Genomic DNA, 12,908 nt, shown 5'->3' with positions numbered 1-12,908 from the left:
AAAAGAAAATTACTTTTACTAAATTACATTATAATAAAAATAAAAAGTCCGCTTCTTCAATCAAAGCGTGTCTTTTTTGAATTCCCAGGAGAGAGAGAAAAAAAAATTTTTTTACGCTTTCTTCTACCAATGCAAATAAAACTACATTCACATGATTTAAAATCATATCGCGATTTTTGTTTTTACGGTTTTGTATCAAATATCGTGTTTCGTATTCACGTGATTTTAAAACCACTATTATGATTCGTGTTCAAGTGACTTAAAAATTATAGATCGAAATTCACGCCATTTTTAAATCAAACATCAATATTCGTATTAACGCGATTTAAAAATTAAATGCCCCGATTCGTATCCGCGTCGTTTATAAATCACACATTGAGATTCATTTTCGCACATAGTGATGGCGCAAGTAACACGAGAGTGGTGGGCTCTCTCCCTCCCTGTGTATATTATATATATATATATCAGGGGTCCGTTTTTGTAAAATTGTTAAAAAATTAATCGTAATTTGTGAATATAAAATAAACGTTAAGTCACATTCTTTCAACCAGCTTTTGTGAATCTGTGCAAATAGGGTCCGTTATTGCAAAAAAAAACTTCTTCAAGGAGTTTTTAAATTATGAAAAACAGATGATTTGGTAGCAGTTTTTACAAAGGAAATGTTAAAGTTCATTCAAAATAGACGTTTTTTTAGAAGACACAAAGAAATTATCTATTTTATTAATTGTAAATTTAATTGCACAAATATTGAGTGAAAAATTGTGAAAGTAGTTTGAAGGCTTAAAAGAAATTTTTAACACTTTCAATCTTAAAAAAAAATGTATTTGAATGTTTAAAATACTTAAAAAAAAGTATTGCTTTAGTTTCTTAGAATTTTTTTTTAATAATTATTTTAAATATATATCAAAGAACAAAATATGCAAGATATAGTAAAATATATGTTTCTTGTTCATTTAATATTAACTAAGATCTAATTATCTTGGAAATTAATCTTTAGATCTTGTTTCTAAGTAGTCCCGATTTCTCAAAAATTCTGCTGTGATTTGGATAAAAGACTTAAATTTAAATTACATTTTGAGACAAAATGGAAGTGTTTTCTACATTAAATATTAGCAATTGAAATTATATTAAGAGACACACAATCTCAATTGACACAAAATATGAGCTAATGGCCATTCTGCAACTGCAAAGTCACTCCACCCCTTGTTCTTCTGCTGTTTCATTCACCTTTAGAGAATATTGGCTTGTTTGTTGAATGGTCTTTGGAGCCATAAATCTACTGAAAAGACCCTCCCTTGAAAATATGGAACTCATGCTCTTCAATGTCAAACAAGTGGCTTTTCTGCTGCACTCTATTCTTTATTTAGTAAAAATCTTTCTTAGAGAACTTAAACCATAAAAAAATTAACCTAAGAATTTATAATTAATGAAAAAGAGCCTTACATTTTTAAAGCAAACAGTACTTAAGAAGGGAGAAAATTTACAGAATATTAAATTTGAGTCTTGCTCGGCGGTTCCCTTATGTGACTTGCCTGCCCCTACTTCAACTCATTAAATATGCTCAGATATTTTATTCACTTAAAAATATCTGTAAAAAACAATGCCTCACTTATCTATTTAACAATGATTAGTTTTTTCTCTGTCTCAAAACATGTTGAAAAGGCATTTTTCTCTATTCAAGCTCAATTTATAAAATACCCTTATGTGATTGAAAAAAAAAAGGATGTGATAGTTGAAATTGGCGCACCGAACAATAAAAAATGAGCTATTACTGAATTGCAAACACTTTTTCGTAATTCAAATGTGTGGTAGGATTATTAATTTTTTTCCGATTAATGTGCAATTGAAAAATTGTTGTGAGGCATGAAAATGTTTCTTTTTGGCATGTATTAATTTATTATAAAATTAATGTTTCATTGACTTTGTAGATTGTTATAATAAGTAAATTTATTTAGTTAATTTAATTTAAAGAGTTTTTTTCAAAGTAATGTTGCACAGTTATTAAATAATTATTTTGTTATTCATGTATGTTATTTTAATTATTAGAGACAGCAATATTGGATTCATACATGAACCACCAGAAACAATTTTGTTTTCGTGCAATTTAGATTGCGAAGCTCACTTTTTTAATCTTCGTATAAAAAGTCTCCCTTTATTAAAATATTTGCCAACAAAAATATTCTATTTATTATTGACACATTTGTAAGCAAATTCATTTGATTGTTTGCTCAAATATTATTTTTAATTTTTAAACAATCTACTTTTTTGCAGTATCGATTTTATGGAGAACCTGTAGTTAAACAATGTGTACTAAATGGAGCACACTATGTCGATGTCTGTGGAGAGCCACAGGTATATCTTGAATATGCTTATATTATTTATATTTTATTCTATTATTTTGTTGCTCTTGTTTCAATGTGCTTAGTTGGTTTAAGTATATATGTTTAAAATAATTTTAAAAAATATATTAATGAATCCAAGGTAGAGCGTAAGTAAAGCTATTATAAATTTTCGAAAAAATAAAAATAATTTTTTGTCCGGTTATTACTTATTTATTGCAGGATATCCCAAACCTAAGTTGAAAATTAATTCAAAACAGAGTAGTAGCACACTTTTCTAAATTTGGACACACAGATTTATGTATTTGCGCAATTACTATTTTTACAATTATTCATTAGATTATGATTGCTGGTAAAAATGACTGCTTAAAATCATATATATTGATTGCTTAAAATAAAAGATTTTGATCACTTGTAACCATATACTAGTTATCACGTCTTGTTGTAATTACAGGTAATCTTAATCACATTCATCATCTGAAATCGTTACTTATAGCTTATAAAAATAATTACAAGTAGTTTATTACCAATGTGCGTTTTATTTGTAGTTGTCACAATCGAAGTCAATTAAAGTATTCTGTGCCCATTTTTGTTGAGCAGTGAAATTATTCAGTTATTCTTGACTAATGAATAAAGAATAATGATTGAAAATAATGAATGATTTATCCTTTATTCAAAATATTTCTGACTAATGAATAAATCTTTATTCATTATTCTGAATGACAAATGCCCATCTCTGATTGATATATATATATATATCTATATATATATATATTAATTTTTTTTAACAGATTATGAGTGTGTTATGTTTTTTTATGGAAAAATTAAAAAGAGATTTGTTTTGATTGTTAAAAAGTGTTTGGAAATTAGATTTTTAATAAATCTGTTGTTTATGTTTTGAAATAATGATAAAAGACTTGCTTGCTTTAAAAAAAATTAGAAAAATTGATTTTTTTTTATGTTTACTGATCTAAAAAATTTATTCTTCATTTGATACCTAACAGGGAAATGTTATCTTTGTGTTCATAATTTGTTGGGATTGTTAGGCTTGAATTAAAGCAACTATGGTTTTATTTATTTCATAATTAGTTAGTAATAATTATAGTAATTTTAACTATTTTAAAAGAATCTGATTTAAATCAAAAAATCCTTTTTTTTGTCAACTTTGTTGCCTGGGCTTGGTCAGAATAACTTTTTTGAAGGAGTTTCGCTCTCTCTTTTTCTTAAGAACTGTGATGAAAGCATCTCATTAATTAGTCCGACCAGTTCAACGAGTCTAAAGCGTAAAAAAAGTCTCAATCAAAGCATTTTTATTAAATCTAAAAGTATTGTACAAAAAAAAAACAGTTTTTATTAGTTACACTTTTAAATTATTAATTTATAGTGGAAATAAAATTAGGCACAAAAGGAATTTACTTTTTTTCCATTACAGTTTTTAGAATCAATGCAATTAAAATATTTTGAAGAAGCTCAAAAGAAAAACCTCTACATAATTGGGTCATGTGGTTTTGACAGCATACCTTCTGATTTTGGTATAGAGTATGTGAGAAAGAAATTTGATGGTAATACTCTCACTTTTTCTTTTATCTGCCTATGACAGTCTAATAAGATGTTAAATCCTTTGAATTAATTTGTTATTTTTTCATTCTAATGAGTTTTTTTTTATGAAAGAATCAAAAAATATTATAATAACAAATGCAGTTTTCTTCTGGACTTGTTGAAATCTTGTTTTAATTGTCTGCAAGTGTTTTTTGTCCGCAACTCACAAACGAAATTGCTTTGGAAGGAGACATTCCATGAAGTTAACGTTTGTTAAAAGTTAATTATTGTCCTGATATTCCTGATAATAAATATTTTGTTTTTATTTATCCTGATTATTTTTTTCAATGCAACATTACTATAAAAATTTTCTACATATTGATCTCAGATTTTTATGAGTAGTTCAGTGCTCCAGTAATAAGACTATATTGGAAACTCTCAAAAATTTCTGTCTCGCAATAGACTGATCGTAAAGACACGCTTCCCTGTAGAACAAAGTCAAGCATCACTGGCTGTGGTCAGTAAGAGGGTGAGTGACCACTTTGATCAGCCTGCATAGGGACCAAGGGTGCACAGTATTGGTTCTTGTTAAGCTATTCTACTGTAAAGTGCTCGGCTTCACGCTCTTGTCGTCAGGCTACCAAAGCAAGGGATCCATTCCCTCTGGAAAGGATCAGAATTTCTATGGCATGTCTTTGGATCCCAGACCGTCTTCAATAGCCCATTGTGTACAGCTCTAGTTCGACATAAGTAAAGTCCCCTACTTACCTATTTAAAAATTCCTTAAAAAAAAGTTTTTTTGAAAATTAAAATATACTTCTTGATATGTCATTTTTTTGCTATAAAACTTGTCTTTATTGTACTAAAGTAGAACAAATATTCTTTTTTTATTGCTTGTTATTAGCCATATCTTGAAGGTAGTCAGGTTTTTGCTTACTGCTTCAAAAAATGTGATCCTGATTTTTCTTTTACCTACTAGAAAGCCCTGGATTGTGTGGAGTAAGATTTAAGATGTAATGTTTATGTGTAAAAAGTTTCTATAAACTTAAAAATGGATAATAATCAAGAAAATTTTCAGTGTATAGTACTGGTTGGTTGGCTCTAATGCCACTTGCTACACGGGCAAGCTTGCTTGGAGAAACCAAGCTAATTTAAGGCAGAGTGTGCATTTCTTGTTTTTCAGTGGCGCCATCTATGGCCAAGAATTTGACTTCTGCCACACCTTACATCCCATTACACCTTACCATTACACCTTACACCCGTTTATAGGGCGAACCCATTCATACATTCATTCACAGATCGTAATTTTGACCTGAATCAGAGAACGATCAATCTCCAATGCAGTACCCCGAGAGGTATTTATTTGCTATGGGAACATGGAGGACTTTTGCGACTCGACAGATTTAACGTGCATCAGTCACTTCACAGCACGGGGAGTCTTCGGCCGGCTGGGTTTGAGCCCACGAACTCTCAGACATAAGCCCAGCGCCCTACCGACCAGGCTATCCCGGCATGTATCCATGTGTATAGTTCTTATCCATTCAATAATTTATCACACACAAGAATATCTGAATGAAATTCTTTTATTTCAACTTTTATTAGTACATTTCATTTTCCACTGAAACCAAAATTAAGTAGTGCTTAAAAATTACCCTTTTATAAAAAATAAAAAAAAAGACTAACTAGTGTGGGAGCACTTTACATTTAATGCTTTTTACATTTGAATTAAAATTCCCATGTTTTTACTTGGTGCTACTATTAATTCACAGGATCAATCTAATAATGCCTCAAAATATTTTGGGAGCACTTTACATTTAATGCTTTTTACATTTGAATTAAAATTCCCATGTTTTTACTTGGTGCTACTATTAATTCACAGGATCAATCTAATAATGCCTCAAAATATTTTGGAATTCCATATACGTAATATGCTTTAAAGTATTTTTTTAAATATCGGCAGGCACTGAATTCTTTTTCTTTGCCTCTGAAGATGCTAGAATTGCTGATAATTTATTGTACTCGTTGGGCACCTGTGAACCTTATCACGGAGGCGAGCAGCATTATCTACGCCACACTGTCACAAACACCCGTTCATAGAGTGGCAGGGTGGCCACCCACCTGGAAAACCTGGAATTATCAGGGAATTTTTTATACTGGAAAAAAACCTGGGAAAGTCAGGGAAATTTGGATAAAAACCTGAAAAAATCAGGGAATTTCAAAGAAAAGCTGGAATTTTTCTTTTAATTTAAATTATGTTACCATCCATTATATCCACTTTTATTTAGACGTAAATTTAATTTAAAGAAGTTGAAATATCATCAACCCAGCAATACTTTTCTTGCATTAAAATTCTCTTTATCCCAGTTAAACTAGAATGCCATTTCAAACTCTTTTATGTTGGGAAATGAATGGAGAAATCTTTGACCTCATTGGAGATTATGGGACTATGTAGTATAAGATAGGCAAAAATGTAGAAGAAAGGATTAGGATATTTGCTTCTGTTCATAAAAGTAAAGTTTTTTTTTTTTTTTTTTTTTTGAGTCTTCTTTTATTCTGTGGGCTGAATTCATTAATTGTTGAAGTTTGTTTCTCTGCTTGGGGGGTATTTTTTTTCTTTTAACAAAATTATTCAAAATGTTTTAGTATTTTTAACTTAATAAAATTCTCAAAAAAAAAAATTGGTTATAATTTAGAGATTTTATCTTGCACTCTTTTTCTGAAAGCTTTTGTCCAATGAATTATTTTTCTCAGCAAAGTTTTGTTTTGTAAGATAGTTTTTCTAAGAATTTAATGTTCATTTTTTTCCAACACCATCGAATTGCCCAGGTGTAAAAACAAAACCAATTAACTTATCTAAACTAGGAAACCATGTTAGATTGGAATTCTTAATACATTCTAATTTCCATTAAGAAACTGGGAAAAAAAGAATAAAAGTTAAAGAATTGTATCTAGTTTTTTTTTTCTTTTCTATAGAATATGCAACAAGAAATTGACTATTTTTCGTTTACAAATACTGAATATGACTTAAAATACTGAATATGACTTAAAATAATAGTGTTAATTTGAAACAAACAACATTATTTAAACATTTGACTTATGATATTGGTTTAAAGAAAATTATTTCAATGAATTTTATAAAGAGCACTGTTTGTATAAAATACAGTATAAAATGGCTCTATATTGAAATATAAATAAATATAAGAATTTATTGGTTTCTGATCACCGAGAATTATTTTCTTTTGCTTAATAAAAATATATTAAACAGTGCTTATCCAAGGTTGTTTTGGATCATTGCTATTTGGTACATTTTGTGCAAAAACTATTTAACACTTAAAAAAAATTTTATTCATTAAAAGCGTTATTTCTGCAAGCTAAACACATTGTTTTCTCCACATCTATTCAAGATGATATATTTAAAAAATAAAATTTTAAATGAAATATTACACTATATTGACTAATACACTAATATTGACACTTTTCATGTACCTATACTGCACTTTAGCAGGGGAAAAAAAAAACACACTGACCTGGAAATTTTAAGAATTTTACTGGAAAACCTGGAAAAATCACGGAAATTTGAAACCTGATTTGAGTGGCCACCCTAAGTGGGCCGCTTTCACGCATCACACAACAGAGAGAGAAACATCCATGCCCTGAGTTGGAGTTGAACCCGCAACCATTGGCTTCGCAGTCAGGCACGCTGACTGTTCGGCCACCTGGCGTGATATAATGCACTTCTTTGCAATGCTTAAAAGTTTCAGAAAGAACTTTTGAGTTCTTTATTTTTCAGAGTGCTTTTCAATGCTGATACTAGGGCTTTCTTATTATCTTTGGCATCCTCCAAATTTTTCAGATTTGAAAACTATTAAGATTCTGCAAGAGGTTTATCGAAAGAGTATAGTGATTTTCAAAACTGAAAAATATGATAAAAGGATAAAATTTCAACCAAAGACAACATTAAAGAGCATTCCAGAAGAGAACATGAAAAGTTATGTTACATAAACTTTTCCAGATGGAGACAGATCGGATGTTATGTTAAAACAAGTAATAAATTAAATGGGAAATTCATAAAATATTTTCCGGATTCATGGGGGCTCAGGGGATAATATATAATAAAGCTCTCCTCTTAATAAGGTGATTAAATAACTCTTCTCCAAATAAGACTCCTCTTAATAAGGTTAGAATCCCAGCAATAGCCAGTCAATAGGAATTCTATTCCCTGCTCGCATCAACCACAATGCTGATGTAAAATATCTTGAGTGGTAGATGGATTCCTTGCCATTGGGCTAACTGTAGAAAGGTTTCCTCTCCGTGTAATATGAGTCAGTTCCATCAAATATGAGTCGGTTCCATCCAAAACAGTCCGTCAGAAAAGTTAGTTTATCCTATTACTTGGTCTAGAAGTTCTCTGGTCTTCTAGGTTGTCTTTAGAATTACAAGGCTACAAAGTTGAGCATTGTTAACTGTAAACTCAAAAATGGGTCAGCTGTTCAACATCTGTTATAAAATAAAATATCTTCAGAAGTTATATGATTATCCCAGCAAATCAATACTGGACCTTGTATTTAGAAGTACTCTTTATATTTTAAATAATGATTTTTCATTTGTAGGTGATGTATTGTCCGTAGAGACGTATCTCACAGAAAATAGAGAACCTGTTAAGTATTTTCCTTTTTTTTTTCTCATTTTGTGACCCTTCTAAGGAAATTTTTGTTTTTAACTTTTCTTTCTTTTTTTTCTTTTCTAGGGAAATTCTGTAAATTTTGCTACTTGGCAATCAGCTATCCATGGTTTACATCATGCCAATGAGTTAATACCACTCAGGAAGTTATTGAGCGAAAAACTATTTTCCAAGAAAATGCCAAATCCTGAATATAGCTTGAAAAAAAGGTGACTTATTTATCAATATATGTTCTGCTGTACAGTGGACAAAATAAGAAAAAAAGAACTTCCTAATATCTTATGGTATAGTAATTGGGTTCTGACCTTGAGCGTTCGCAGTTTAAACTTTAATATGCTAATTTGTTTGCTGAAAGGATAAATTAAGTTATGAAATCTGACTAAAATAATGTACTTTATCTGAATTAACATACTTTTTCCCCAACAGATTTGAATCCTCAAACAATGGGAAGGTAGGTAGCTGGAAACTATGATCAGAATAGTTTTGGTCAGGAGAGAGGTTTAAAGCTTGGATCTCTAATATCTATCAATTTAACTGCTTGCTTATTTTGTTAAATATCTTTAAGTAATTGAAGCAACTTGAAATTTTTTTGCACTTAATTATACAACTGGAGGAGAATTTGCTTTGTATGAAATTATTTTAAAATGTGTGAGTTTTATAATTTTTGTAAATATTTATTAGATCTCTTAAATATTTCCAGAGATAGTGTGAAACAAAAAAATGCAGTCGACATTAAGAGGTCCAGACTTTCGTTTCTTAAGAGCAGTACATATTGAAATCAAAAGTAATACATATAAAATAGGCATTAAAATCAGTAGGATCAATAGTAAAATCAGTGTAGTGTTGCAAAGTGACAACAACTTGAATAACTTTGATGATTGGATTTTCACATACTTAGACACAATTTTAATGGCTTAAGAAGCTTGCCTTAAATATGCTACTTAATCAGTAGAGACGATATTAAGTTACAAAATTGTTAACTGAAATGTGTTTTCTCTCAGACTAACGTGTCTTTCTTTTAATAGATTCAGATTCTTGACCCTCAAAATTTGGGTGGTAACCACAATCTAGCAAATATGGTCCCAATAGCTTAGAGAGGAGAACAGAGCAGATTATACTCCTTACTGTTAGTTTCTTGTTATCCGTATTTCACTATATCTCAAGAAATTTCTAAGGAAATTGATACATTTTTATACACAAAGATAAAACTCATTTATCCAAAGATAATTGCATGTAAAAATTTATTTTTTTGTAATTATCTACAAGGTCTGGCTATTAATTTCCAGGACTCATGGAATAACTCAGAAGAAAAAAAAGTTAAACACATAGCCATTTAATATTATTTGAAGTAATCCCCATTAGCCGTAATACACGTCTGTGCTCGGCTGTACAAATTTCGGAAAGAAGTTTTAAAGTCCTCTTTTGGAATGCTCTTTATTAGTGACGTTACAGTTTTCGTGAAGGCTTCGACATCCTGAAATCTTGTTTCCTTCAGTGAATTTTTCTGCTTAAGAAACAGGAAAAAGTGTGTGCTAGGTCTGGCGAGTAAGGTGGATGCTACGACTCAACGACACCATGCTGTTCTAAGAATCGCCTCACAGGCAAACGCAATGTGTGGACGCGAACTTTTTCAATTGCTTTCGGCTTGCGTGCGAACTGCGGCCGAACTGTGTGCGGATCATCTTCCACGCTTTCGCGTTCAAGAGCGTTTAAACCATTCAAAAGTTCTTGAGCGAAATAATGCTTCATTGCCATAAACTTGTTTTAACAATTTGTAGGTTTCTGCAGCTGTCTTGCCCAATTTGAAGCAAAATTTAATGTTAATTCTTTGCTCCATTTCACTTCGACAACAGGAATTTAAGAGCTCCGTTTTAATGCGCCTTTCCACGAGAACCACTCACTTCAGAATGGCGCCGATTGCACTGCACATGCACAAGGAAACACTCTTCAATATGCAATCATTAGCGCCATATTCCGGCTTTTCTTTCTCCTACAGTTACCTCAGTCCTGGAAATTAATAGCCGGACCTTGTATTAATATAACTCGTTAAAAAAAAATAGATGTTGTTGCTGTTGCCTAAACTGGCATACGTCAACAACAACAACATCTATTATTTTTTAACGAGTTATATATTTTTAACGAGTTAACCAAAAAAATTTTAATTGTAAGGTATAAAATTTTCTTGCAATTTTATAGTATGCAATTTTAAATACAATACAGATTTGATAGAAATTAGTCGAATAGTTCTCCTGTCAACCAATTTTCAAAATGTATGACTCTTTAAAATTGAATGACTCAAATACTATTCAATCAATTTTGTATTTTGTTACATAAAATTAGTTACTTTCGAATGATGTAACAATTTGTATACATTACAATTCCAAATTTTTTCAGCTTTTATTAAATAATCAATAAATATGAAAAAAATAATTTTGAAATAGAATTATCTTTCGATAAACGAGTTTTACAATTGTGTGCGAAAATCTTTTGATTCATTTAAAGAGTTCTTGAGATGTAACAAAATACAACAAAAAGGAGAAATTAACATTAAGAGCTACCAAACACTACTCTCCTGCCTAAACTATTGGAATCATATCTTTTAGATTTTATTTGATTTCATAACCGTCAATGAACGGCCGACCTTATTTTTATTCACGACTACTAACGTTCAGTTCTGTAATCTTATAATTTTGAACCCAATCCAGAAGAAAAGGGACCTTTGCGCAGGACTTTTTGATGGAGTTAACTTGCGTTTGTGTTATATGGAGAGAAAAACCACGAAAGCCTCGCATGTTAAGCCTGGCAGCAAGAGATTTCCAACCCATGATCCATCTACCACTGAGGATCTTTTGCCTCAGCGTTGTGGTCGGTGCGATCCCATTGCGGAATTCAAATCGACCAGTCATCGCTGGGATTTGAACCTGGTTCCACCTCCTTCAAAGGCAAAAATTCTCTATATTTTTTTTAGATTGTAACTACCTTCCCTTGTTTGAGGGTCAATAAACCTAATTTGTCAAAAAAGGCATGTTTGTTCAGACAAAGTTTGTTTTTGTGCCTTATTTTCTATTGTAAAATATTACCTGCACTAATGAACTAGCATGTGTAAAGTTAGCTTCTCAAATTATTAACATTAAATCTAGCATGTGAAAATCTGATCTTTAGATCAAACCTTTTTCAGAATGCTCTCTTTTTGTTATATTTATATATTAAAATAAAAATGTATTATAATGTATACACGAATGGTTTTGTTTAATTCACAAATAAGATGTTTTTAGGTTTTATCTCTTTAAAAGTGAGGATGTTAATGGATGGTGCATACCTTTTATCGGCAGTGATAGATCTGTTGTGTTAAGAACTCAGATGTATAACTTTCAATTCAAAAATGAAAGACCAGTAAGTTCAATTTTTTTATTGCTAAATTTGTGTCACCATTAAGTAAAGACGCATTCTGTATGTATTTTCTTTCTTAACTCTCTGGCGTAATTTAAAAATTTCTATCCAATTGGTAATTATTTTCCTGGTTTAACAATAAACAAACCTTGCACTGTAGACATTAATTTAGACATGAAATTTTAAATTTTCAGTTAGTAATCAGTGGCTGGTAGACTTTTAAAAACTTAGTAGCCTTTAGTAGGTCCTTTTCATTAAAAAGCCACTTTTTGGAAACTTTTTTTTACTTGGATTAAATTATATTTTCTTAAAAATTCCTATTAAAAATAATATTTGACTATAAAAAGTTTATTCAACAAAAATAATATAAATATGTTATGAAATTTAGTAAAGCACATTGTCTTTGAAGAACTTTATTTAAAAATGTTTGGGGAGGCAAAATATTTTCATGTATGCTTTACAATTTTGAGTATGTGAATTGTTGAGGAACTCTCTCTCCACATAAAAAAAGAAGAAAAAGCGATAGATTTATTGTGACTGGTTTATTTAAATGTGACTGGGTTATAAATGTGACTGGTTTATTTAAAAGTCGCTACTTTTTTTGTTGACTTGTCATGTGTCTAGTGGTTGTTTTCAGGTCTATATTAATTTGATTCTTGTGCTCTTCCTGACATGGTCTGATCTCTATGGATATCTTGCGTGACTCTTAATTTGGTTGTGTATGCAGGCCATTGCTTAAAAAAAATGCTAGCTTTAAAAATTGACTTAAACCAATGATGTAACAAAGGCCTCTACTGGCAGTGAAAATGTGATTATTTATTTTGAAAACGAAAGGGTCACTACTATTGCTACTATTTCTTTAAAAAAATAGCTAAAATGCTACTAATTTTGAAAAAAATACTGTTGACATTAGATGGGTCGCGTTAAAACTTATAAGGTATGAAAATAATGGAATTCAA

General features: G+C 30.4%; 1 protein-coding gene across 2 annotated transcripts in view; it reads left to right on the top strand.

Moving 5' to 3' along the window:
• LOC107451465 (saccharopine dehydrogenase-like oxidoreductase) overlaps positions 1 to 12,908 on the top strand; it is a 44,580-nt gene that overhangs the window by 11,162 nt on the left and 20,510 nt on the right. For both annotated transcript variants that reach the window (XM_087149772.1, XM_087149773.1), the window contains 5 exons: positions 2,272 to 2,352; positions 3,772 to 3,901; positions 8,489 to 8,535; positions 8,626 to 8,768; positions 11,835 to 11,952. In XM_087149772.1, coding sequence (XP_087005898.1) covers positions 2,272 to 2,352; positions 3,772 to 3,901; positions 8,489 to 8,535; positions 8,626 to 8,768; positions 11,835 to 11,952 — 519 coding nt within the window. The remainder of the gene's footprint in view (positions 1 to 2,271; positions 2,353 to 3,771; positions 3,902 to 8,488; positions 8,536 to 8,625; positions 8,769 to 11,834; positions 11,953 to 12,908) is intronic.

Source organism: Parasteatoda tepidariorum, chromosome 8 (genome assembly GCF_982258835.1).
Source record: "Parasteatoda tepidariorum strain Cologne lab strain chromosome 8, Ptep-v5.0, whole genome shotgun sequence".
Lineage (NCBI taxonomy): Eukaryota > Metazoa > Arthropoda > Arachnida > Araneae > Theridiidae > Parasteatoda > Parasteatoda tepidariorum.
This window is presented reverse-complemented; position numbering and strand designations above follow the sequence as displayed.